Source organism: Anas acuta, chromosome 10, assembly GCF_963932015.1.
Source record: "Anas acuta chromosome 10, bAnaAcu1.1, whole genome shotgun sequence".
Lineage (NCBI taxonomy): Eukaryota > Metazoa > Chordata > Aves > Anseriformes > Anatidae > Anas > Anas acuta.
In genome coordinates, this window is record NC_088988.1 from 1,145,319 (window position 1) to 1,172,705 (window position 27,387).

The 27,387-nt window shown below is 47.5% G+C and overlaps 1 protein-coding gene across 5 annotated transcripts in view; it reads right to left on the reverse strand.

Moving 5' to 3' along the window:
* Positions 1-26,534, reverse strand: part of NFAT5 (nuclear factor of activated T cells 5) — a 55,713-nt gene extending 29,179 nt beyond the window's left edge. For 3 of the 5 annotated variants that reach the window (XM_068693438.1, XM_068693437.1, XM_068693436.1), the window contains exons 1-2: positions 26,130-26,534; positions 10,778-10,903 (exon numbers count right to left, since the gene is read on the reverse strand). In XM_068693438.1, the coding sequence (XP_068549539.1) occupies positions 10,778-10,903; positions 26,130-26,202 (199 nt within the window). In that variant the 5' untranslated portion in view covers positions 26,203-26,534. Of the gene's footprint in view, positions 1-10,777; positions 10,904-13,973; positions 13,993-26,129 lie in introns of those variants that run through there. The other 2 variants (XM_068693439.1, XM_068693440.1) reach the window with 2 other exon arrangements.
* Positions 26,535-27,387: the final 853 nt, after the last annotated feature.

Below are 27,387 nucleotides of genomic sequence, written 5' to 3' on the forward strand. Positions count from 1 at the left end.
AACTGTAGAAAGAATCTAATTTTGCAAACAATAGGCAATAATAGGTATGTTTGCTCAGCTAGTTACTGCTGTAGTAGAGGTAATACCTGCTATGATAAGAAACAAGATCCTTTCTTTTTTGTTGATTTTTTTAAATCCAAGTTATTATATAGAACTGTCACCTCTAAAAAGGTTTAGACATAGTTGAACTACTTTATCAAGTTTAAGCTACTTAAAAGTAACATAATAAAGTATATTCAGTATGATATAAATATTTAACTAGCAGCGAAATTCAGCAAACCTTCCTATCAACCAGTCTGCTTGTTATTAACAGGGGTTACCCATGGCTGATGACAAAGACTGCTTATAAAGGTATTGGTTTCTTACAGCTTTGCTGTGCTAAATGAAATTAAAAGTAAACCTAAACTGTTTCAGAAAGGAGTCAAGTGAAATACAGCAGTCATTGCAGTTTATCAAAAATCTATTCTGCTTTCACCTGCATAAGAAGTCCCTTCCTCAAACCTCCCGGAGAGCCAGGAGCAGATGAATGATACCAGTTCCATTTTCCAGTTTGGTTTTTGGCAAATATAGTGGCTGAAATTGGAGAATTCAGTCACTTTGAACTGCATTCCAATTTAAAGGCAAATTTATCCTTTTTATATCATGCATTAATGCAATGCTTTTTTCAAAAACACTTACAGGATTGGCAAAAACTATTAAATCTAGATATTAATTTCAGTGACAATAGGAGCTGATTTGCAGCCACTTTGAGTTGAGATAGATCGTTGCTATTTGTGATGTTTACTTTTTTTTTTTTTAATAGAATTAGTTTACATTCATTAGAAAGAAATGCAAATATGCAACATGCATACAGCATATATGCTGCACGCAAATGGTTGTGACCTGAATACACGGAGCCCACAGCAGCGACGCTGCAGAGCTGGATTGCTGACTAGCAGCATTTCCCCTAGTTAAAAAAAAAAATCAATTCTATTTTTTTTAAACAGATGAAACTGAGCATCATGTACATGATGATGCAGTGTATGTGGATCTCATGTTTTCCTGTCTGTGACAAAGACTGACAAATAAATAATTACGTACGTTGAACCAGGTAGCAGGGCTCTAGAATTGGAAGACATTTCCTCCTCTACAGAGAGCTTAGTATCAAGGATTCTCTTTTTGCAGCAAATACTGGAAAAGTTTTAGAAAGGTTTTTTTCGGAAGACCGATAAGAAAAAGTTAGTCACGTTCATACGCAGGTCTGCCTTGGGACAGGTCTGCCAAACACTGAGCACAGCCTGCGTATCAAGTGGCTCCATGCATATCCTCTCCAGAAATGCAACAGCTGCACTTTTCCTTCACTTTCCTAGAAAAAAAATAATCACTAAACAAAATACTTTCAGTATAAATATTAGGGTCCAGCATTTAGCAACGCTGCTATCGTTATAGCTACCAGGTTCTCAAAACAATTTCTCCCCCAGCTTTTTACCTATAAGTTTAAAAAAAAAAAGACCGTGTATGAACATCCATGGTTTTCCTTTCTGAAGATAAGGAGGAAACAATTACTGCCCTTTATGCACTGGTTACACTCTCCTCCGCTTGTCAGACACATCCCAGTGTATCAACAAAATTAAATTATGGAGACATTAGTATCAAGCTGGACAATTATGGCAAGAAACCCCCTCTTCAGCCATACATCTTTTCAAATGAATGTCACTGCCATCCACAAGCATGCACGTGTTAAAGCATGTGCAGACCAGCGCCTTCTCCCTCCTAACTAACGACGTGTGAGAACGTATGGCAAATATTAAAGGCAATGAAAGGAGCTGGCTGTATCAGAACAGCCAAATACAAAACGTAAAATATACTTGGGGGGACAAATTAATAATTGCTTTATGAATAGTTTAAGTCACACAAATACTGAAAAAATGTAATAAAATTTGTGGTTTTTTTTCAGAGTCTGCAGTTCTTTATCTGACTCATTTTCCTTTGAGCTACTAAATAAATAAATGGGATCAACCAAGTAAGAATTCAGAAAGGTTACTATAATGAAAAAAAAATCCATCTTCTACACGGCTCCCATGTTGTTCTATCAGTTTATTCAAAGCCTGTGGCTACACATGCGTACCTGACACCCCACGGAGATCTCTTGGTTGAATGTGCTACAGTCCAAAGAAGTTTATTCTACACTTTTCAGTAGTTCACTTTGACTGGCATTGCTTTAAAAGGTGAAAGCATTTTGCTTTTCCTGTTTTTGAGGAAGGAATTTTTCCCCAACACACAGAAAATAACCCAAATGTAACCCGCAGGCACTGGGGCTGCAGGGAGGCAAGCACCTCGCACACTGCCCTTCGCTGAGGTTTGCTTTGAGACACCTCAGGGACTGTCACGGGTGGCTCTTTCACTTGCACTTTAACAGCGCTTGCAGTAACAGAGCTTGAATGAGCACACACATTTTGAAAATGAAGATTGGTATCATGTTTTAACACAATTTCAAAATAAAAATCGCTTTCAGAGCAGCAGCACTGAATGTAAGCCAAGTGCACGTTATGGCCAGGACGCAGCCCGGTACTGTAAATGAAATACACAGCAGCTCACAAGGCTGTAGGTTTATTTATTTTTATTTATTCTTTAATAGAAAGCGAGAGAGAAAAAAGAAAACTGCTGCCCTGTTAAATCAACCTAATCACTGTGGAAACCAAACCTCCCGAATCCACTGCTTGCCACCTCCAAGCCATGTAAGACAGCTGAAATAACTGTTTCAGAGTTTGTTGCTTGTCTTACGAGTTTTTCTTATCTCAGCTAGGTAGAATGACATCAAATAGCTCAATATAAGGAATTTCTCATTCTGTTTTGGATATCATAATTTGCACATCATTGACAAGTAATTCTGCAATATGGAAATTAAAGACAAAATAACCAAGAGCTAACAAACTAACTGGCCAGTGTGGGAGTTGAGCATGCAAACAAAGAGCTCATCACTCCGCACTACTCCTAGGAAGGCCAAGTTGCAAAGAAGTTTCAGTTGTTCACCATACCAGTCATTTGTACGTTCACTTCCCAGAAAGCCTAAAAAGGGGCCTTCTGCTCCCATACATTTCCTTTGTTTTAAGGCAGTGAACAAAATTACATTCACAACCAAGAGATTGAATAATTCAAGTTTCTTTCTGAAAACAAAAAGCAGGCAGTGGCAGAAGGGATGCAACACGCATGTGGCACGAATGCATGCTGCCAAGAATCACAGGCTAGTTAAGCATGAGACTCAGGGAACACATAGCAGAGCATCCCCATCAGCAAATCAGCGCATTCTTTTTCTTTCCAATAACAAGCTATTGTATAAAGAAAATTTATTACCTCCTGAATTGCCAGCTAAGGCAGTGACATATATTTCTACATCTTATTATCTTGTGAAGTCAAACAAGGCATTCAGCCTTTTAAAAAATGTCTGAAACGGAGAAAAAAAAACACTACTTGGCATTGAGGGAGTCTTGTCTTTGGCTAAAACTCACGCGGAGCCAATCTTGAAATCCTTGCTCAGTCTTTCCAAAGAGATCCTTCCATACAACAGGGATTACCCAATCTTCCCAAAGAAGCAGTGTCCTCATGACGTCTGTTTTTGATTGCAGCTAGAGTGCAAAGCAAGTCATTTCCCAGACTGGAAAGCTCAAGATTGCAAATTAATGCAAATAAACTGGAGATATTCTGGGCTTTACAAGTCTTCCTGCCACCTGTGCACAAACAGCCAGGACTAGCAAAGGGCCATTAAAGGACTTGCCTTTTTCTAGCCTGCATCCTATGTGATCCACTATGGTATTTCAAGGAACAATTAAGCATCAAAAACCTCACCACACATGGTGTGGTCCGAGTCATTTATAAGCCTACTGTGTGGAATATACCTCTTTATTGAATTTGTTAATTTATGTAACGTGTCGTGTTTTTTATAAGAATTTTCTGTGTTAATTTGTTTATTCACAGAACCACTGGACACAGGAGAACAATTTCAGAACAAAACCAGAAGGATAAAGGATACTATGTGCAAAATTTCCAGCATCAACCCTTGCATTGCCAAAGGCTTTACAGGTAAAAACCAGAACTTACAAAGTGGCTGCAAACCTGCTTTCAACACCTCACATGCCAAACTTGGGGTTCTACATTTCTTCTTCTTGTATTACTGATGTAAAGTCAAAAACTTTCCAAAAAGAGTTTAGTTTCAAATCAGTATCAATCCACTATTTAGAAACAAAACAAAAAAAGAAGGAAAAAAAAAAGGAAAAAAAGGAAAAAAGAAAGAAAGAAAAGAGACTTATGAAGAAGTCTGAAAACAAGACCGACCTATACCCTGGGTGAGATTGGATGGGTTAAGTGTCTCTGGCACTATTTGTCTTCACTATTGACAGACACTGTCACACAACCCACCACACGATGCCTGTCTCTGAATGGCGAAGCTAGAATGCAAGTTAAGTGTATTAATAGAGAAAAAAAACTAGCATCCCAGCAAATATAATAAAGCAATCCAATTCACCAGTTATTAAAAAACACTCAGATTCAAGATAGGTAGGTTAATTTAATTTACATTAAGCCCAACAGTGTAAATTCCCCTTACATTCACATGCTGAACCAAGCAGTGCATTGTAATTTGGGTGAATACATCAATCTGTTTTTATTACCAATGACATCCATTGTTAAATTAGCACCAAGTTCAGGTATCTCAGCAGAACCTCTGGGAGCAGCTCGGACCCAGCAGTCCCGTTTAGCTCGGAGCCAGGCAAGGCAGAACTCTAGGCCCCCTCAGCTGCTCTCTGCAAGCTCTCACCTGTCTGTCCCTCAGCTCCCTCCACAGCCCACTGCCCTAAAAGAGTGACTGTACAATGATATCACGACTGATGGGTCCAACAAAGAACACTTCTGGTTAGGAAATGGCCTCTCTTGTTCTTTAGGTCCATGGCTGGTTTTTTCTAACTTAAGAACTCCTCTTGGCCTTCAGGAACTCTTCGATGCCGGTACTGCAAGTGCCCAAACAGGAGCACATTGGGGTTGTTCTCCTTTTACCCTTTTTCTTACTTTTTTTTTTTTTCATTATTTATTAAGGAACAAGAAATTCTCCTGTCACAAGCATTTCTCGAGCCTTTTTGGCGTAAGAATAGGAGCCACTCAGTGTAAGAATTTGCCATCCAAAATCTCTCAGAACAATAGAACAGCTTGTGTCTGAGTCAGTATTCTGGAAAAATGGGGCTTGCAGGCTCTGTAAGACTCAGGAAGACTGAAAACAAACTTTAATTAGAAAAAAAAAGAAGATCTGGGATACATCCATGCAGTCCTCACGTGCAGTTAGCAGCAGGCTGTGCTCCACGCAGAGCAGCAGACGCGCTCAGTGCGCGCACAGCCCCACAGGACTGCAGGGCTTTAACTGAAGTTACAGGGAACACACCTAAAAGGTTTCCATGAAACGGAAACGATCAGAGAAACCTCCTTCCTCGGCATTCCCCAGGGATGAACGCTCACCCATGGTGATGAAGGAGCCTCCCCCAGCCCCTGTGGCAGCCCCTTGGGGCCCGCGGGCTGCTGAAAACAAACTGGTTGGGAGGCAGCAGTGCCGACAACCAGAGCGGCCGGGGCACTGCAGCAGGACAGGGCACTATTAGAGCATTATGGTCTGGCTCAGACTCATTCCCCAAGAAAGAAGCGTTTGGCACGAGCGAGACAAGCGCGCGGCGGCCGGCCGGCCCTGGAAGACGTCCTCCAGGAGGTGACAGGAAGGCGCTTCCAGCCGCGACGGGGTGGGAAGGGGAAGGGAACGGCCTACAAAGAAATGGAAGTTTTTACAGTCATTGGAGATCGACTACAAAGAGGAATCTTTCTTTTCCTGATCATTTGTTTACATGGTGTAATTATAAGCCCAGGAAAACAGAATTCGTAGTGGCACTCGTAGCCCCTTTGAAATTTCTGGTAATTATTTCTGTATCAACAGGAAAAACTGACTAATGACACTAGGAAGGATGACAAACCAAGAAAATATTTTCATTAAAAATAAAAATTAAGAAGCCTAACTGTTCAAAAACAAAACATCTTCATTTTGAAGCTGTATTAGAATATTTAGCTTGGAAATGATGTAAAAAGCTTTATCTTCGCAGGGGAAAATGAGCCATATCCTTAGCACTTGGTCTCGACCCTGCAGGTAATCCAAATATTTTTGATCCATTTTGCTACAGTAGCAATCTAGAAGCAAAGCTTTATTTTCATAATTAAAATGAACAGAAACACTCATAACAAGTATTTCAATTACAGATCTTTGACCCAAAAAGCAAATTCCATTTGGGACAAGCAGTTTGTCCCTTCACTTTAAAAAGGTACAAAATTGGAAAAAAAAATAAAAAAAGGTAAAATTTCATTATTTAGTATTTTCCTAGGGTACAAACCTAAGACAGAAAAATTCAGTTCGTAACAGATTAACTGTATCTAAATGTGAAGAATGCAAAAAGTGTTCAGTAAACACATTTCAACAGCAAAAAATCTTTTCCCCTTTTGTTACACCGCCACCACTCTTTGTGAATTCAATTTCAGATAAGAATTGGAAAATGTCAGAATGGAAACGACACAGGAAATAATATCCTGAAGAGCAGTACAAAAATATGGAAGGATATATTTGCCTCTGGTAAATGGAGAGCAGCATAAGAGATCATCAACAAGCTGAAGCAGCTCATTCCAAAACTCTGCTACAGAAAGAAGGAGCAGATGATAAGAAGATGCGACAGTTTTCTTCACTGAGGCTCTGAAGGTTTGAGCATTCTTGTCACTGGAAATAAAAGATGAATATGCAACACTTTTTTTAAAGTACATGACTGAAAATGCTTTGGAATCATCCCCAAAAGACAAGAACAAGGTGTTGACCTACTAACTAGAAAGACACCTTTGAGGAAGGACTTGAATTAGCAGTTTGAATTTTAAGCATTTGAAGCACTTGTTCAGTGTGTCCTGATCAACAGGGGGGAAAAAAATAATAAAAATCAGTCAGCCTTTACAAGCAACTGAGAAGAATCAGGCATCCCTCCTTACAACTGGAGCTTAAAATACGGTGCAGAAGGCATTATTAAAGCCTCAGCCATGCTTATTTCATGTAAGAAGTCTCCAGCCACAGCTTACAATGGTATTTCTCAACAGGACACCTTCATGTAGTTCAGGAGTCTGTAAGATGATTCATATTTAATGTGTTCATGGAACTGCACCAGGCAAAGTCCTCTTTTTCCTGTCCCCTGAACAAAGACATTTGTAATGTAAACAGCAAGCAGAGAGAACAGTTTCTAGGAGTAAAACCAAATCCTTTCCCTCCTCTCCACTTTCCAGAAGTATAACAGAATTAAAGCTTGAGATAGCAGCTTAGGTTGCGAACATCACAGCTCAAAATCCTAGAGTTCTATTAAATTATACTTGCCTGGTTGTTATTCAGAGGGTGGGTAATAGCCCCTTTGTCTGGATTAATGAATATGAGATACACATTTATTAACAAGTTAATGAATCCAATCAGCAACATTCCATTTTAATACTTGTAAAGATGTTCCGTAAATTGCAAGACATTTCAAAATGTAAGAACTAGAAGTCTGCCCCTGCAAGGCCATCACAGCTTAAAAACAGCCCATCCTGGTCCTCCAAAAAAACTAAGAAGTTAACTGCAGCAATATATTTATCTCTCAACCATGATGGTATTTTTATGGAAGAAAACCCCACAGCAAAGCACCTGACAGAAAAGCCTCAAGTATGTTGAATTTCAGCCAGACACTACCTTATTCTGTGTCCTGGGAAGCAGAGAACAAACTGTGTTAACTCTTATAGGAGTAGTTAAAAAAAAAAAAAAAAAGCAAGTGCTTCATTACTTAATATCACTCCCTCTAAGGTAATCCTCTCATTATGAAGAGTAAGCATATGTGTTATTGACTTCTAGATACACTGTGCCAGCAGCATTTCAAATTAGCCCTTCCTTTAAAAGTGAGAGTAAGTGAGATTACCTACAATGCTACGGAGGCTGAACTAGCATTTCCAACAAAAAAGTGAAGTTCCGGAGCAAGTAAAAGCTGACAAAACCCACCAACAAATAACAGATTAAACAAGGGGGAGATTTCAGAACAAACTGGTTTACACCATAGGAGCATTGCTTACCGAAGCCATTTTTCTTCCTCACCCTCTCAATCTGTGCAGTGTCAACTACCTGAAAACATTAAGGACTTGAAACAGACAAACGAATTGTCTAATCTCAGTCTTAAACATTAAATTTAAAGTATATGTTGTCCTGTACAGACATAAATATACACAGGCTGATTTTCCTCTTGCTCGCTGTGCCCTGTTTTGGAGCACACCCTGCAGTCCTGCTTTCCAGGTAAACGCTTCTCTAAATGCACTATTTTCTTTCAAGTGCGTGGTGGAGGAGAGGAAAACAAACCACTAAGACACTACACCAAAACTATCTGCTATCACTCCCTGGCAGAGTCTGCCTAGAGCCACGGGGAGCCAGGCAGCCGCTTCCCTCTCCAAGCAGCAGCCACGCTGCTTTGGGCCGGGGCTTATCTCTGCCTCCATGTGTACACAGCGCAACTGGCTGTGGAATTATCCTGGTCATCACAATTATATGTTTAGAAAAGACCAAGATTCAATTGTTCTTGCCCTCACTGTAGTGGAAAGTGACATAACCAATGAAAACAAACTAGGCTTTGCTCTGTTTTCATACCTTTTTTTTTTTTTAACAACTTGGAGAACCGTCGTTTCTTGCACACCTAATACTTCCAATCCAAGTTTTCGTGGCACCCAGACCCTTAACTGTCTCCTCACAACGCTCGTGGAAGGCCTCCACAGCCCCAGCTCTGCAAACAGAACCCCTCACGAACTGACAGGCGCTGGGAGAAGCTCTGAGGCCCCACTTCGTCTGGCTGCTCCTTCCTCCCCCTGCAGCACTCCCTGCCCCAGGGCACCACGAGCATTCCTGCAGGCTGGCCGTGAGCCAAGCAGCCTGCACCTGGAGCAGGTCCTTCGCTGCGCAGCACTCAAAGCCCTCTTCTCTGGCAGGACTGCCAGCCTGAAGTCTTTGTGAACCCACAATCTGTGACGTTGAGAAGTGTTCTTGATTGAGTGAGTGTCTCCCCATTCCAGTGTTTGCAAAGAAATCTCTACGCTATTTTTTGGTACTTTTTCATTAAAGAAAATCTTGCTGCAGCTTAGCCCAAACACAGCTAACACATTCTTAGTTTTTTAGAAGGAACCGGACTGGCTGTTAGCAGACACTAAATACCTGCAGGAAACAGACATTTAGTTCCATTCATCTCGAGTGTTTAATTTCCTCTGTTAGATACAGAATTAATTAGCAGTTTGCGTCCATCTGTGGATTTAGAGTGTAACAGGGTTTGTGGTTTTTTTGTTTCTTTGTTTTTGTTTGTTTTGTTTTTATGATCTACAGGATTTGGTCACTGCTGTATCTTTGAACAAAACCAATCATTAAATACGTTGATTTTAGAAATACATGCCCCAAATATTTTTGAATAAGTGATACAAACGTATCAAATCCTTTCAACATTATTAATAAAAACATAAAAACATCATTTTTTCCCCAATGTAGCAACTGAAGTTCCACTGCACACAGTTAAATCCACAGGTTCTCTCAGAAGAGGTCTGGCAAAACATGAATGGTGAGCAGTGCTGTAAAGTTTCTCCAACAAGTCTAATAATATCGTTTTAGTTCTGACCGGGATTCCTGTGCCATGCAAATCTGGGAAACATTCTTACACAAATATTTAATGCACATGAGCTCAGAGGAAAAGAAACAATGCAGCTATTAGAATCCTCTCCTTAAATATATACATTTTAATCAAGCAACAACTTAAGACCAAATCAGGAAGTGGAACATGACCTTGTAAGAAACACGGGGATCCAATTATGCAAAACAAACAAACAAAAAAAAAACCCTCATCCAATGAAGAAAGATGCATCGATCAGTTTTCCTTTTTTCCTCATCGCATAGATGTTTAGTAATCTATAGAGGTTACTGACAAGAATTCCAGATGCAAACCAGCACTAAGACTAACCTCACAAATGAGAGCTTTGCCCTTAAATCCAGACTTTATTTTCAATGAAGACCAATGACAGAGTCTTTAGACTAAAGTCTAGAACATGACTAGGAGTAAGCTGGAGCAGAAAACAAAGACAAAAAGGTCATGTCTCATTTTTATACGCTCTCAGAAAGATAACCAATTTCTGTTTTACAAATGTGCCACCCTGACTAATGTATTACATTCTCACGCACATGTAAATTTTGTAATACATTACAGCAGAGCTGTGCTGGAACAGAGTTTAAATACTAAGCTTTCTCAGGCCTCTGAAAAGAAAGCATGACCTCTCTTCCTCCCTACAGCTCGAAAACCTTCACGGCCCAAGATGTAATCTCCCATTTTTTATGCTTGTTAGAATTGTTACACAGTCGGTCAGCATTCTGACTCAGTTCCAAACAGGTATGTATACCCCTGAAGCCAGAATGCACTCTAGGAATTAACAGGCCTGTGCTGAGAGTAATAACAGAACAGCAAAACAGATAACTTGTTTCTTATAGATACATCCTCCCTGAAATACAGTAACCAGTAATTTAGAAGAGCTGGTAGTTTAGATCACCTAGTTTAGCTTGATTTATACTACCTAAATTCTCCTAGAATGAACTTGGCTACTTCTCCACCAACTTTTTACAATCAAAACTTTGCCAGCACTGTTCATGTTGGCCAGAACGTTACAAACCTTAACAAAGCACTGAATAAATGAGAATGCTTACCAGCAGCGACTACAGCTGGAGGAGGCGAACCTGCCTCGCCACCGCTTGTTTGGCTCATGGATGCTACAGATGTTTCTCTGGAAGGTGGTAACTGCAGCTCCTTTGGGAGAAGGTCATAGACAGATTCTGTTGAACAAATGGAAAACAAAAAGGAAAAGGGTTTATTAAGAAAAAATCATGCTCTGTAAGAGAGAAGAAATACTGGTTTTGTCTAAAAAGATATGACCTATGACGTGACGTTCTCAGAAGCTTCCTAAAAAGTTACATTAGGTACTCAGAGACCCTAACGTTATGGAATAAAGTTATTTCAGAAGACAAACCACGGAAATACGAAGATACATGTTCTCAAGAGTGAAACAAAAACACCAATTTGTTCAAACAAAGAAATAATTCATGACCTTCCACAGAAGCTGTACTCATTTCGAATGACAGAGCTGACGGCATATACCAAGAACCACGTGAGAACCAAAGACAAACCCGCTGCCAGAGCCCAACCTGTGCAACTGCCTTTCAAAGAGACTCCCCTAGCACCATCACCTGCACAACAGTTACAAAGCCCTCCCAGGAAAGCATCAGCTCCTTACCTAAGACCCCTTATTTCCACTTTTCTTGCCTTACGCTTTTTGATGAAGTGCCACAGGCACCCCTAGGCAAGCAGCCTGCTCAGAAGCTGCTGGCCCCACCCGGCATTCACAGCAGCTCTCTGACCCCTGCGAGGGGATTTGTGACTCGGGTCGCAGAGCCGCACGGTGCAGCAGCCCAGGCACACGGGCTGGCAGCAGGTCACCTGGGCAGGGCTCTGCACGAACACCTCCCAGCGCATCGTTAGGTTACCTGAGATAATTACAGCCACGGGCACACAGCTCTGAGCACACCTCTTCAAGTGGACCCATGGAAGATGCACAGTTGCTTTAAATGCCCAAGGCGGGGATGCAAACAACCCAGCTGAACAGACAGCTCTGCACCACGGAACTCTAGGAAAATCCCTTATAAATATTATTTGCGTGCCTGAGACAGGTATGGAAAGCTCAAGGCAGATTTTTAATGTCACTGTCGCTCAGCTTCCCAGCTGGGCAGTAAAACTTAGCAGCAAGTGTCATTCCCACCAACCTGCTTCCGTCCAAAAAGCATCAGTGACACAGCCTGGCTGCATACTTTGTGAACCACAAAATCCCAGCAGCTTTCAGAGACAACGTCTACTTATTTCCACGCTGAAAGGCCCCTATAAGCTCGGCCACTGGCACTGCTGTCAATGCGTCAAAAACGTCTCCAAATAGAACGTGGCATTTGGAAACCACAAGGTGTGTGCTGCTCTATTTCCTGCTGAATTACAAGTTTTCTTCAAGACGAGCATCTTGATTCAGGAGGCTGATGAAGTAATGAGGTAGGACTGAGCCTTAGGGTTTGGCTTTGTGTTTTTTGTGTGTGTTTTACATATTTACTTCTCAAAAGTGACAAAGGTTCGGTCAAATCTGCCTCTTTAAAGGGATGCTCAGATCCAAACTTCCTAAAATGCGTTGTTTCTCAGGGAACTGGTAATTTTACCTACCATAAGCACAAGTACGATCTCTGTGAATAACCCTATCGACACGATAAGGAGAGGGAGGGCAGGAGGAGCAAGCATTAGAACTGAAGCACATTCCCCCAAGCCAAACCCTGCTGTGCCTGCATCGTGCGGCCAGCCCCATCCTGAGGCACTGGGGGATGGCACCCAGCGCCGGGCGAGCAGCCGCCCTAAGCCCTGCCCGTGGAAAACGTCCCAGGTTGTCTCCAGAGGGCACGGGCTAACACACACCCCCAGTGACCCGGGCTATAGGGACTGCCGTTCCCAAACCTTCCTCAGGGATCCGAGTTGTGCCGGTGCCTTTAAGAAAGCTTGCCACATCAAACCTGCTCTGAGCTGATCAGACTTCAAATGAAACTTTGTGTTTTCACCTAAACACAGGCCAATGTTTATATACGCTGCGCTATAAATAGCATTAAAGCAAAAACTGACAAATTCCAGAAAGATTAGAGTTGCTGCAAGGAAACCGACTCTTCCCAGAGGATACAGCTTCTCTCCGTGCCTGTGTCGCTCCCAAATAGCTGAGTCCCTTCCCCGTCGCTCAGCTCACCTCCATCACCGCTTTGGGGTTTCTGTTAGGGTTTTTGTTTGGTTTTATACACACACACACACTCTCCTGCTAGAACTTTGCATTTATTCACATGGAAAACATCCACAAAAAGAAAAAGCTGTTGTTATCTAAACCCCGTATTGCTTTTGAAGGAAAGAAAAAAATAAATTAGCATCATTACATATTTCTATCTAATTAGCAGGAAAAATATGTAAAAAAAATTCCTGTCCTCAGCAGCCACTGTGGTGAATAAAGGAGTCAGGATTCAGGCAGCTGACAGCACAAGTGCCTTGTAATGCATCGCTTCTTTTGAATCCCCTTGAAGAACATATCTGTTGATGCTGAGCTCCATTTACACCCAACATTCTCCTTAAATACACTTTCTTTCTCCATATAGGAAAAAAGGAATCTCTTTTTCAGGATTATTGTTATCATGAGGTATAAACAGGATCCACACACGCGCAGAATAAAGCTAACAAATGCTCGGCAGCAGCCAAGAGGCTCATGCTCAGCCCCCCACACAAACCCTCACCAGTTTCTGTGCCACGCATCCACACCATCGGCTATCGCACGCCCTCCTCGCAGGGAGCTTCCAAATCTCGCACCATCCCTCCAAATGCCTGGCTGGACTAGCTGGGTGAGCCCAGGCCTCGCAAATCCCGGTACTGAAATCAAGGACACCCGGGGAAGGGCAGATTTACAAAAAAGACCTCTAAGTGTCAAGTTTCTTCAACTGCCCTTTATCCGATTATGCTGCCAGCGTAATCTCTCCGATCAGCTGCCTGTAACTTTGATGTGCCTGCCAGTTACGCTGCCAGGTCAGAAAACTGCATTTCACGTGGCTGTACCAACCAGCACAGCCCCACACACCGAGCCAGCACCCCATGCAGCAAAGTTTGACACCTGGGGAGCACAAGGTCCTGCCAGCGTGCTGCTTGAAACTGCACAAAGCACTCAGAGCCGAAATATTAATGAGAACCAATTAAAGCAATACGGTAGCAGAGATGCTCAGCACCAGCACGGCAGGGCCAGGAGCAGCAGCAGCAGCCCGGACACGATGCAGGGCCGCCAGCAGCACTCACCCAGTGCCATGCACTGCTGGACCTGCAGCACCTGGGGAGCTGCACACCACTGAGACCGGGTCGCTCCGTGCTCAGCTTCGCACTGGAATGGAGACAGATGCTAGCACTTCAACTGGATGGGAGGTGAGGAGAGGAAAGCAAAGGAGTTTCCCCAGGACAGCCAATGGAAGCAGCTGCAAACCATCAGCTCGGCACTAAGGCAGCAAACCCAAGGCGCAGCGCCCGCACTCCCTCGCTCGCGGTGCTCGCAGGACTTCCCTGCAGCTCCCCACGCTGAGCGGCCCCGGTGATTCCCAGCTGCAGCCAGGCAGGAATCTCAGCTGTCCAGCCTCAGAACTGAGAGCTCCAGCAACTTGGTGCCCCGTTAGCTCTCCCTGTGCCGGGACTGGTTCACGAAGCTGCCGCAGGGGGCACAGAGCCGGGGTGTTTTCCATGGGTTGTGGTGGTGCTTGGCCCTTAGGCGCACATCCTGGAAATCTCTCCCCGCTCCTCTGGCCTCCTGAACAACAGCAAAGATAATCCCTGTGTTTTAATAAGCTCTCCGCACCGAGCGGCCGCCCACTTGATCCCTAGCGCTGTTAGTCTCCTCAGCATGCTCTAATACCCACACAGCCTTGGCTGCTTCTTCCCAGGCCATTTCCTTGCCGCAGCACATGACGGTCACACCAGAGATTAGCCAAAACCTTGGTGCACCCTCCTCATCAGCTGGCAGCGTGCTAGCAGAAACCCCTTCTCTGGACGTGCTCCAAGCTGATCAGACAGCAAATAGGCAAAGAGAGCTGCTTATAAGGAACTACATTTATTAAAAAAGCAATTAGAAGCACACGAACCTGCAATAGCTTCAGCTACGCGGGCTGTGAGAAAAGTACAACAGAGCACATGTACTCTGCTAATGAAAGAGACCCTAGAAAGAAAAAGTGGTGTCCATACTCTACCACATTCCCAGGTAGGCATAAAAAAATCAGGTTCACAGTGCCTACGTGTGCATACAGATTCTGCAACTCCAACAGTTCATGTTAAAGTGAGAGCTTTAGAGCCGTGGGCCTGGCACTCCTCGCTCGGAAGGCTGCTGTGATTTCATACAGCTACACGTGCAAGTCAGGGGCTTCTGCATCCTTTTGGAAAAGGCACTGAACCCCAAATCTATGCTACACCTGAAAAACCAAGGGCTCTGATTCTGTCCGAGGACGCTACGCATTTTCTTTTATTTTTGAACAGGGAGTTTGGCTCTACCCAGCAGCCCAGAGCCTAGGCCCAACAATACGGTGCGGTGGCTGAGCGCGCTGGATGCCAACAGCTCCGCCACAATAGCTCCGCTCACAAAGGGTTTCAAAGAATGACGGAGGGGTGGGAGAGGTCCAGCAGCCCGAAACGCTCAGCGCACAAGCACAGCCTTGCTTTGTTGCCAAACGTTGGCGTCCTGTGACCCTCACGGACTCGCTGTGCACAAAGCCTGGGTGTGGGAGCACTTCCAAGGCAGCGCGCGGGCTGTCAGGAAGAACCCGCAGGAGCCATCCGATTGCCACGTTCTCTGCCCACCCTCAGCCCCCTCCAGACACCCACCAAGGGCACGAGGAGAGGAGCTCTGAGCGAGTTCGTTACGGCAGTGCGGGACGATGGCTGGATGGCAGGAGCACCCCGGAGCTCCATGGAGGCACTGGGGGTCTGCAGAGGGCAGTGAGAGGGGACAGTGCTGCCACACCAAGGCAGGACAGAGGCAGAATCAGGATCACAGGATCAGCCTGTGACCACAAAGGACTGGTGTGTTCCTATTTTTTTTGTTGTTTCTCCTAACATCCTACCAACTGGCCTTGATGCACACCCCTTGGAGCACCCTATAAGCCATCGGTCTGACCCTCCCGCTCCGGCACTCCCCACAGTGGGATGCAAGCAGTGACCTGGCCCCGTGTTCAGCCCACGAGCACCACCCCGTCACACCTCGCAGCACCGGGATGAGCCAGGATGAGCCGCAGGCCCCCGCTCACGCTGCGGAGAGCAGCCAGGCCGCCCGCCAGCGCTCCTCTCGCTGGCAGAACTGGATTGCTACAGCAACAGTGGCAGGTTTTCAAAGAAACGGCAGTGTATACAAGGATGTTTTACACAGTCAAACATAAAATCTTCCTTCCAGTCCCCTCTGGCTTCAGACAAAAGAAGCGAACCCTAAATCAACATGATTCATGAGCACGCAGGGAAAGGCAGATGCCATCACTCTGCCTGCCCTAGAAAACTTGGATTACAAAGTTTGTGCTGCTGCAACCCCACTCCCAAGTCGCAGCCGAGGCTCTGTGCTGATGATGCAGCACCGGACGCTGTGAAGTCCAAACCCTGCCTGCAAACATCGCTGCTCCGACACAGAAATGCACCACGAGTGTTAGCAACGAGGAGAGAAGAGCTTGCTGAGGGACACACACTTCTATTTTAAACAACAATGATCAGTAATACATTATTAACCTGCAAAGTCATTAACTTTTTATCACAACAGCAGGATCATTGCCTCTCGTATTTAAAAATAAAAGAAATCTGAAAAGTTTTTCCTTCCTTTTTTTTTTTTTTTATTTTTAAAGAAGCAAGAATTCGTACCAAAATGCTGCTATTAGAAGGGTAATCTTGCAACCAACCCATAACCGAGCACAACTCGGTTACTGCAGAACGCCACCAACCTCCAGAAAAGCTGTTAATATTCACGATTCTGCACAGCAGGGTAGGGTTGAGAAATTAATCCCTTTAAAGTTGAATTTCAGCAACTGACAAAGGCATGTGTTAGCTGAACTCTATTTATGGCATACATCCAAATATCAAATAAAGCTTTCCTGGCTGTGTTTCAGTCATCCCCATTCACAGCTCAAAGAGGACTTTATAAATGCAGACAGACAGCATAAATCCTGGGTCTTGTTTGCATCCAATTTTACAAATCTCAGAGAGAGAACGACTTTATTTACTGAGCGTCACTTCAAGAAACGGACCAGTAATGACTTACTGAAGCATCTGCCCCATGCAGTTGTAAATTCCAGAGCAAACCCCAAGAACTCCAAGAAACCAATAAAGCACCACGAGGGACAAGGCAGAGAACCGAGGAACGACAGAACCCCAAGTCCTCGAACGCCACGGGGCACCACTCCACAAACCCCTTAAACCTCTCAGCCACGGCTGAAAGACTTGGTTACACACGAGGAGTGCTTAAAGGTACACATCTTGCATAGCCCAGAATGGGAAGAAAGAAAAAAAAACACCTGTTGGCAATACCTTAAGAGTTAGAAGAAAGCAGTCCAGCGCTGCCATGGTTTGATCCTCCAGCACACTGGAAGCTGAGCTGCGCTTACCCTTAGGAAAGGCCCCGAACATGCCAGGTGTGACAATTCAATGAGCAATTCAAACAACTCCATTTTGCCATGTAACAACTATAGAAAATGCTATAACAAGGACATTTCTTTATTTGGGATTCTACACTAAACTGAATTTTAAGGCTAATTGGTTTTCTCCCGTCTTCACACTCTGTCACCACCCTGACATTCTCAAATGCTCAAACCCACCAACACACGATGTCCAAAGAACAAAGATCAGCCCTATCTATCTATCACCCACTTTAAAACACTGCTATTGTTTCAAAATCAAAATTCCCTGGAAACAAGGAGGTGCTCCCGCCAGCGATGCCAGTCCTGTAGGTGCCACACGGCACCTGAACCAGAATCACAGAGCAGCAGAATACCCTGAGCTGGAGGGGACCCACCAGGATCACCGAGTCCCACTCCAGGCTCCCCTCAGGAGCACCCAAATCCCAGCCCGTGTCTGAGAGCAGTGTCCAAACGCCCCAAACTCCAGCAGCTCAGTGCCGTGCCCCCTGCCCTGGGGAGCAGACAGCCTTTCACTGCACTGCAGCCACCTCTCAGATTCAATATTTTATAATAAACACGGGGATAGGAACTGTGTTCCTGAGCCTCGACATGCTCCCTAGCACACCGACCACCTGGAGCCCACAAACCACACGCGAGGTTCCTGTATCTCACCAGCTTCCCCTGCCTATTACAAGATCCCGTGTGAGGGGGTCAAACTGCCCCAGTGCTGAAGGACACAAAGCAAAGGGAGGCCACCTGGATGCTGCCTCGGTGCCCAAGGCGCCTCGAACACGGCACAGCTGGGCCACCCGCTCAGCGCACCGACAGCGCGCCGCTGTGGGCTGCCCTGAACGTGCTCGGGCTGGAACAGGAAAACAGGAAAAGTTAAAAAAAAGATTGGGCACAAAATCCTTCCTAGTGAGCTGGAATGCTGCAGCAGACTCACGTGTTGAAGAGGATCCGTACGAAGCACGCCCTGCAGAGCACGAGGTCCCAAGGCTCCCTCCTGGCCCTGCACTGTCCGAGGAGCAGCGCTGCTGATGTGCACCAGCGAGAGGCACACCAACCCCCCAGGCTGTGTTTGTGACCAACACAGCACCTGAAAGGAGCTCCTCACGGAAACCCAGATGCCAGTTGTTTGTAAAATCAGGTATGGAAAGCGTTAAGCAAGTTCTTCTCCAAACATGTTCGCAGATCACTCTCAGGAGACCAGTAGGAACCGAAGCCAAATATTTAATGGCAAAACGTGGATAAAAAGTTATTTTCTGTACTGCAGAGCTAAAAATCCCAATGGAATCAGAGGGAGAACAGCAGTGAAAGAATGAGTGGAGAAACTGGTCTGGAATTGCCAAGTCACATAAAACACAAGGATGGAGATACCAAATCACACTGAGTATTGATCAGGCCATCTCTCTTCTCTGACAGCAGCAAGCTGCAAAGTAAAGCTCACAAGAAAGCTTTTTTTTTTTTTTTCCACCAGGAAGTTTAGAACAGAATAGCTTCCAGGTTCTAACAACCAGCTACAGACTGGTCCCTGGCTTATGGGCTGCCCTGAGCGGCTGCATCCCCTACAAACCTAACAGCTCCCGACTCATTCATACTTTTTCTACCCAGAGCATTTATCAGCTGTTTCTATAATCAAACAGCATACCAAAATATAGGCCTATCTTGTTTTAAACTGCTGCCGGGTCATTGCACTGGATGTCTTTTATCTCTGAAGCCATGAAAAATAACAAATAGGCACTGCCTGTCTGTCTGCAGTGTCCCGTCCGTGGCTTTCAGGCTCTTCTCCCACCCGCCCCGCTCAATTCTCCTTCAGTTCTGTACGCGCAGCACTGGGGACGCTCAGGCTTGACGTGGATTGAAGGCAAGGCCCCGTAACAGAGGGTAAGCCCGCTGAGGGTTAGAGGTCATGGGGATAATCAGCCAGCACGCTGATAATGATCCTGTCCGGACCGATATAGCATCCCTGTCAAAAGCTGCTGGGGACTCCTCATGTCTGTGCCCCAGCACGCTTACAGCACGGTGTGACAGCGCTCAGCAAGCACAGCACACCCGCGTTATACCTCACATCTCCCCCATCAGTTAACGGGCCTCTCCCTCCCCAAATTCCACGAGGGGAACCTCGCTCTCAGAGCTTCTTCAACAGGTAATTAGTAGCCCACTACACTAAGCGGCTGCTTCAAACTCCCAGTGCTTCAACTTGCTTTCATCCATGCCTGAAAGCTTAATTCAGTAAAAATAAAGCCCCACAGATTCCCTGGCTCAGGGGCAGAGAGGTAATCTTACCAAATGAATTCTTTTGCTATTGTACTAATGTGCTGGCATACCTGCACGACGAGCAGTTCTGCATTTTACCCTGAACAATCTAATCCCTTCCCTGCTACCACACCTCTAAAAGCACTTTTTTTTTTTCCTCCTTAAGTGAGAGCACAGAACTTAAAGTACCGAAGCTTGAGCTGAATCCTTTCAGGCCACAAAATAATAAATAAATAAATAAAAAGATCTCCCCACCCAATTAAAAAGCAATTCCACTCCAGGCACGGCTCAAGTTTCAAGGAGCGGCAGGTGGCTCTGGCTGCAACTCAGATGCCCTAGAAGAAAAACAAAAGTTTGATACCCGGATGAAATCTGCGCACAGGCAAAGGAAGGGCCCTGACCACGCTCACTCACATATACTTACAGACCAGATCTATTGATTTATTTTTAACCCGTGAGGCTGGTCAGACACTGCCACAGGTTGCCCAGAGCGGTGGCAGAGTCTCCACCCGCAGAGACGCTCAGACCCAGGCACAGACAGGTCCTGCTGCTGCTGCTGCACCCCGACCCAACTGCACACACCAAGGCAGGGGCTGCTCGGTGCAATCTCTGCCACCGCCGCCAGCAGCACGCGGACGGGAGCGGAGCAGAACCTCAATGGGACGGGTTGGCACGCACAACTCGCGTCTCCCTGCCCCGTTTTACAAAGCAGCCTGCACAGCCACCATCAGTTAACAGCCGTGCGAGTGATGGTGTTCCCCCACGCGCAAGGTAACACAAACAGCCAGCAGTTACTGCAGACCACTGCTCCCCGGCTTATTCTTTTCCCATCACTCCGGAGTGCTGCTATCAAAACTTACAGATTCTGCTGCTCAGCAAATCCGTACAAAGAAGTCAGGCCTGCAAAGCATGAGGCTGAAGCAGCTGGCCTGGAGGTGTCCGTGTGCCTGAACTGGAGCGAAGCTCCCCCACACAGAAACTTTTCATTCCTGTCTTTAAGCCTCTTTCTTCTCTGTGGGCTTCCCCTTGCTGGGCGTTAGCATCTTTGTTTGCTCACCAAACAGCCTGAACTTTACCACAACTCAAATCTGCTTCTAACAACAGAACTTTGTGTTACTTTGGCATTTTGCATTTGCTTTACAAGCTCTGTAAGATGATCGGAAATCCCTCCCAACTGTTTACAAAACAACCGTAAAGCCTTTCCAACTGCTGCAGGGACAACAGATCGACAGGGCTGGGAGAGCGATTCTTCAGCGCGTTTCTGTAACCAGAGAAACCTCTCCTCCTCCCAGCCTCACCGCGATGCTCAGCACCCAGCTCACCAAGAAGCACCCAGGTGAGCCCCGTAGCAGAAGGGACGTGAGGCTCTTGCATTTCAAACACTGCTGGAGCGCTGCGCCTTCTGCAAAGAGCAGTCACTGCGGGATTTATGCGCCCAGCACAACCCCGCTGCTAAACACAGCTCAGCTCGACCCGAGCTCATGGCAGTCGGTGCCGAGACAATCACTGCACTTCGTGATGGGAAAGCCCCAACCGGGCTCAGGATTTTCAACCTCATCGGCTTACTCTTTACATAAACACAGGGAAGATAACACAGGTGATAACTGCACGGAGATGAGCACATACCTTACTTCACCTGCACTTTGGCCACTCATCAATTTCTGCAAGGCTTACCAGCGTATCTGAACTGCAAAGCCAGGCCAGGCTGCTGTCTTGTTTGTAAAAGAAATCATTTCTATTCCCTCGTTTTCTCCAACTCAAAGTAATTACTTAAATTTAGGTGGAAATCTGTGTATCAATGTGATCAATCAGACCAAGACTCCATATGACTATGTGAAGTCTGGTAATTGTTTTTATTAATCAACAGACCCCAAGAGTCATCAAATATTCTGTTGAAAGCTTATAAATAAGCCAAGAAAGATCAGGTGCCTTATAAAAATCGGATGGTCTTAACCTACGATCTGGGAAACAAAGGACAAAATAAAAGATTCTTGACTATGCTGAGGAGCAACATGCTATAGATTCCCCTCATGAGCAGCTTCGATGGATTTCAAATATGCAGGTCCTGGACTGACTGAAGCCCAGAGCTGTTGGAGTAAGCCTGGAGAACGCAGACAGAACTTCCCAGAGCGAAACAAAGCACAAGGGATGCAGGTGGCACATCGACACACTGTGTGCAGCCCCCAGAGCCAGCAGCACCCACCACAAGGAGCAGCTCAGGGGGCAGGGGGAGCCCCACACGGCCCCTGGGCTGGCAGCCTTTGGGCAGCAGGAGGCACACCTCGAGGAGCATCCCCTCCTGCGCAGAGCCGGTTTGGCAGTTCCACCTCGTCTGCTACTTCCCCGGCCGCTAATCCCAGCCCTCGAGATGCCCGGTCTTGTCTCGACACCGCCGCTTGTGCAGCTGCACAGTAAATTAGAGCAGGGGGCAGGACGACGTCAGAAAACCCGATCAAAAGCACAACGCACTCGTTCTAGGTTGGTTTCCCAATCCCATTCAGCTCGCAGACACGAGAAAACAATCGTGCTGGCACAATTTGGAGAACAGCCCATGGGTGGGAACAGGCAGCAGCACGGGGCTGCTCACACAGCACCGTCCCCGCACTCTTCGAGTTACGGCACGAGAGATGGGGACTCCACATCCTCCCCGGCCCCAAATCCTGACGTGATCATCCTGCAGCAACACACTCCAGAGCTATGACTTTAAAGCCAAGTAGCTAGAAAGTTTCAAAAGCAAAGCAGAGATCTGCAAGGCTGACAGAGCTTCAGGAACTCTGGCAGAACCCACGTCCAGCTGCCTTACGCCCCAACCCTGGCCGCGTGCAGGCCGTCCCCATCAGCACCACTCGGCACGGTTTGTCTGCCCTGGCACCTTCTGGGAAGTACAAAAAGAAGCTAAAATCCACGTGTTATTTCTATTACCAAACTGCTGGAATTAGCTATGAACTTCAAAACTAAAAGCAGAGCCTTAAGATTTGTGTAAAGCATCTGTTCCACCTCCTGAGATAATTCACTCACTGTCTTGCCGGAGTTACCTCTCGGTTCTAGTAGAAAAAACCTCGCCAAGCAGCACGTGGCCTGCATCGGCGGCTCGGCGAGCACAAGTAGGCTACAGTCACTGAAGCAGGGAAGGAAACGGAGTTGTGACTGTGTGACGTTTCCAGGGCAAGGGAGCTATTTAGGACACTGTGAACATTTTTCTTGTTGCTTCCAGTTCCAGAAAGTCTCGCAGCTTCACAGTTGCTCAGATATGTGAGGCAAAAACAGAGGGAGGGAGTAGGGGGGCTAAAAACTTCTGATTTCACTTGCTCCAGTGAAAAAAAACGCACCTTTCAGCACACACGTTACTTTTTAGTTGCTTACAATGAGCGCGTTAGTTAAAGCAGCACATTTCATCGGCTCACATTCAGTACCTGACGCTGGCTGAACTGCTTTCATCACATTTTTTCCCTCTGCCCGTTCGTCATGAATAGCTAACTTTGTTGGGCTTGAATGCTGCGTGTGATGCTCGACCACAGAACAACTGGCCTCAAGGTTTTCGGTTTTACGCTCCAGTGATTTTTCTACTCCATTACTAATTTGTATGCACATTTTGGTTGTTTTATTTCAAGAAGGACAGCGCGTTACGTAAAGATGGGAAGGCTGCGATTTCTGGTCATCTCAGGCATCTCACCAGCAGCTCCCATCCTTCTGCAAGGGCTACCAACAATTCACGTTTTAGAAACACCGATAATATTTAGGAAGCTGGATTTTTAGTCCTCAGCACAAGCCAGTTCTTCAGATGCCGCGGGGATGAGCCCCGGCAGCAGGCCTGGGCACCAACACTCCGCGTTTATTTTATTTTTAACAGCCGTAACCGGTCAGGTTGCAGAGCCCTGCAATTTGGGCTGTTTCACTATCATTTTCAGCCAACACAAGCTGGCACGGCCGCTGGAGGAGTGGTCCCACCCATCCCCACGGCCAGTTCTCACATGTCCCGTCCTTGAGTCAGCCTAAGTCATTCATGAGGGCCCACAGCAAACAGGGGCAGGAGACTCATCTAGGTCAAAGCACAGCTTCTCTTCCCCCTCTTTTCTGGGGGCGGGGGACGGTGAGAAGGAAGAAGGGCAGAGCAGAGTTAATTTTGATAGCATTGGTTCCCCGGCCCAGCTCACTGCATGGCTACAGAAACGTTGGCACGAGCAGAGCAGCGAGGGAAAAGGGGACGAGAGTGTCTGAGCTCGGCAAGCGTGGATTCGTGCTGGCTGGAACGGCTCACGGAACTACGCAACAGCATAAACCGGGAGAGAAAGTACTTGGATACTCAGAGGAAAATATTCTCTTTCCCAAGGTAAATATAACAGGAAAAAAAATCAGATGAATAATCGGATCAAATTTTAAGTTACTGATGCTCGCTTTGTATCGTCGTTTCACTTCAGTCTATGTGTTTTCTGAAGTTTTGCTGAACATTTTGACAGGAATACAAAAACAAAAATCTGATCTGAAAGGACCACACAAGCGAAAACATTAATGCGTAGCGACAGCACGCCCTGGTGACATAACTCAGCCCCTCCAGGGAACGGGCCAAACGATACCACAAAAATTGCGCTACCATGAGCCACATCTCGAGTCACTGGAGCTGCAAATCTACCTGCAGGTTTTCTCTTTTCTTAAAGAGCAGACAAGCACATTTCAACCTGCACACTGATGTTCTTCTACCTGAGCTCCAACAAACTCAAGTACAAACACCAGAAAGCCTTGGGGCTGCCACAAAGACCCCAACCTCATGGCTTGGCCCACATCCATGCTCTCATCTCCAACACATGCCAGCGAGCAGCCCCGAGCACACCGGGACAAGAACATCGCTCCGTCACCCCGCTCACACAGCTAGGACCCAGCCAAGAAGTTACTGGCCCCAGTTCAGCTGCAGCTCTGGGAGCACGCTGCCGAGGAGCTCCTCGCACGCCCTCATCACAGATGCATAGTTGTGGCTCCCTCGCGGCGTTCAGGCCTCTCCCTTATCTCATCAGGTGCACCTATGCTCTGATCCAAAGGATAAGTTGACGGGGTAAGTTTATCCAGAGTGTAAGTCCACAGGATAAGTTTATCTGTCTCTATCTATAAAACTAAATAAAAAAGCAACCGAGCGTGTTCTGATTAATCAGATAACCGCTAATACCTTTTCCTAAATCCAGCTAAAGTCGTACAAACATACCTTGCAGCAACGAGAACAGATTAATTATTGCTGTAAAAGCGCATTCATTCATTCTAAATTTCAATTTAAATTAAAATGCATTTCAAATTACCATCTCCTTGATCTCTTGTTATGACAAAACATAAAGAGCAATCCTTGCCTCGGCCTCTTTATGGCCACTCACTGCGCTGTACGCCCCTATCCCGCGCCCTCTCGCTCACACCAGGAGGCTCCTTACGGCCACTCGAAGCCTGGGACGTCCTTCTGCAGACCCCTGCTAGCTCGGACCCCACATCAGCGCTGCCAGAGGGAAAATGCGCTCTTAATCGACTCTTCTGAGCAGCTCTTCCTACCTGACCCAGCCACTCAGCCATCCTGTTAACTAGAAACAAATTACGATTTTTGAGCATTCACAGTAGGAGCGGTGAGCTCACAAGTTCTGCTCAATTAAGCGTGAGTCCTCGAAGAAGTTCCGTGCCTTACATGGAAGGCTTTTATTTCAGACGTTTTCCTCCTTATTTAATAACTTACATTTTTTATTGATTGAATTGGGAATTTGAAAGACCAATTTGATGGGTTTTTAACACCTGTATTTTTGGTTTATTTTACTAGATCCGCCCTGGCTCAAAACGCTTCTCCCTTCCATTGTCCTCACCAGAACCGAAGCCAACTGGAGCACATCACACAGGAGGAGGCCGCAGCCCCCGGCCGCCCCATGCCCCCAGTTACCCCAGGAGCCCCCCTGCAGCCCCAGGCCCCCAGTGACCCCCCCAGACCCCCCCCCACCCCCTGACAGCCGCAGGCCCCGCAGCGAGGCGCTGGCCGCGGGCAGCCCGCGAGCTCCGGACTTGCACTTTCATTCGTGGCCGCGCTTTTCTTTCTTTTCAGCTTTGGCACTAATGACACATGACTCACAGTTAATAAGCGCCTTGCTTCATAAAAAAAAAAAAAAACTATATAAAAAAAAAAAACTTTAATCTTTGCTCCGGCGTTACCCACGGCCCCCTCCCCCCATCCCCCCCCCCCCCCCCCCCGCTCCGCACCCTCCGGGCGCTGCTCCCCAGCCCCGGGGACCCCCCAAGGCCCCGCCAGGCCGAGCCCCGAGGCTGGGGGGGTGCGGGTGGGGGGGGCCGGGCCGCGGCCTCCCGGGGTGAACGGGGCCGCATCCGCGTTCCCGGCCGCGGCCCGGTCGGGAGGCGGCAGCCGCGAGCCCCCCGCCGCCGCCGGAACCCGTCGGGACACATTCCTGCGGGAAACGGCCTGGAATGCGCCCGGGGGAGCCCGGCCCGAGCCCGGGGGGGGGAGGTTGTGAGGAGAGAGGGGGGGGATTGAGGGGAGGTGGGGGGGGGGGGGGGGGTCGGCCCCGCGGCCCGGTCCCGGGGCCCCGCTCACCCTTGGAGTACAGCGACTTGGGGGACTCGAGGTCGAGGTCGGCGCTGAGCAGAGAGATGAAGTCCGAGGGCATCGCAGCTCCGCGGCCCGGCGGGGCGAGGGGCGGCGGCAGCGGGGCCGGGCCGGGCCTGAGGGGAAGGGGGGGGGGGGGGGGGGAGAGCGGCGGGCGGGCGAGGGGGGGGGGCGGCGGCGGCGGTGGGACGGGGCCGGGGCCGGGGCCGCGCGTCAGCTCGGGTCGGGTCGGGTGCGCTCGGGTCGGGTCCGCTCGGCTGGGCTGGGGCCGGGCCGGGCCGGGGGCTCCGCTCGCCGTGGGGACCGGGCGCCGCCACCCGCCGCTGACAGGAGCCGGCCGCTGCCAACGGAACGCGCCCGCCCGCCCCCTCCGCTGCCGCTCTGCGCATGCGCGGCCCGCGGGGAGGGGGCGCGCGCCAGGAACCCCGGCGCCGCCGGCCCGCGCATGCGCGCAGGGAGAGGGGGGGGAGGCGCGGCGGAGGAACGGCCCCCCCCCGGTTGGGTCCTGCGCGCATGCGCCGTGTGGTTCGCGGCGCTGTTCTCGCTCTCTGGCCGGCGGAGGCGCAGTGCGCGTGCGCGGGGCCGCGTGGGGAGGGGCGGGGCGTGGAGGGAGGGAGAGGAGGGGGGGGGCCGCGCGCGGGCGGGGGGCGAGGAAACGTCTAGAAAGGGGGGGGGGGGGGGGGGAGAGTGAGGGGCCCTGCGCGGGGCCGTGAGGGGAGAGAAGGGGAGGGGAGGCTGCGGAGGGCTCACGGCGGCCTCGTCCCGGGAAACGTCGGCATCGTCCTCAGAAATCGTGCGCCTTGTCACCAAAAACGTCTGCGTTGTCCCCAAAATAATCTGTATTGTCCCCCAGTCTGCATTGTTTCCAAAAAACGTCTGCCTTGTCCCTAAAAATAGTCTGCTTTGTCTCCAAAAAATGTTCATCTTGTCCCCAAAACATTTACATCTTGTCCCCAAAAAATATCTACATTGTCCCCAAGAAATCTGTGTTGTCCCCAAAAAAGCCCACCTTGTCCCCCAAAAACATCCATCTTGTCCCCAAAAAACATCAGCATTGTCCCCAAAACTGCATTGTCCCCAAAGAAGTCTGCCTTGTCCTCACAAATAGTCTGCCTTGTCCCCAAAAAACATCCATCTCGTCCCCAAGAAATGTCTACGGTGTCCCCCCAAAAATCTGCATTGTCCCCAAAAAACCTGCATTGTCCTCAAAAAATGTCCACCTTGTCTCAAAAAATAGCCCACTTTG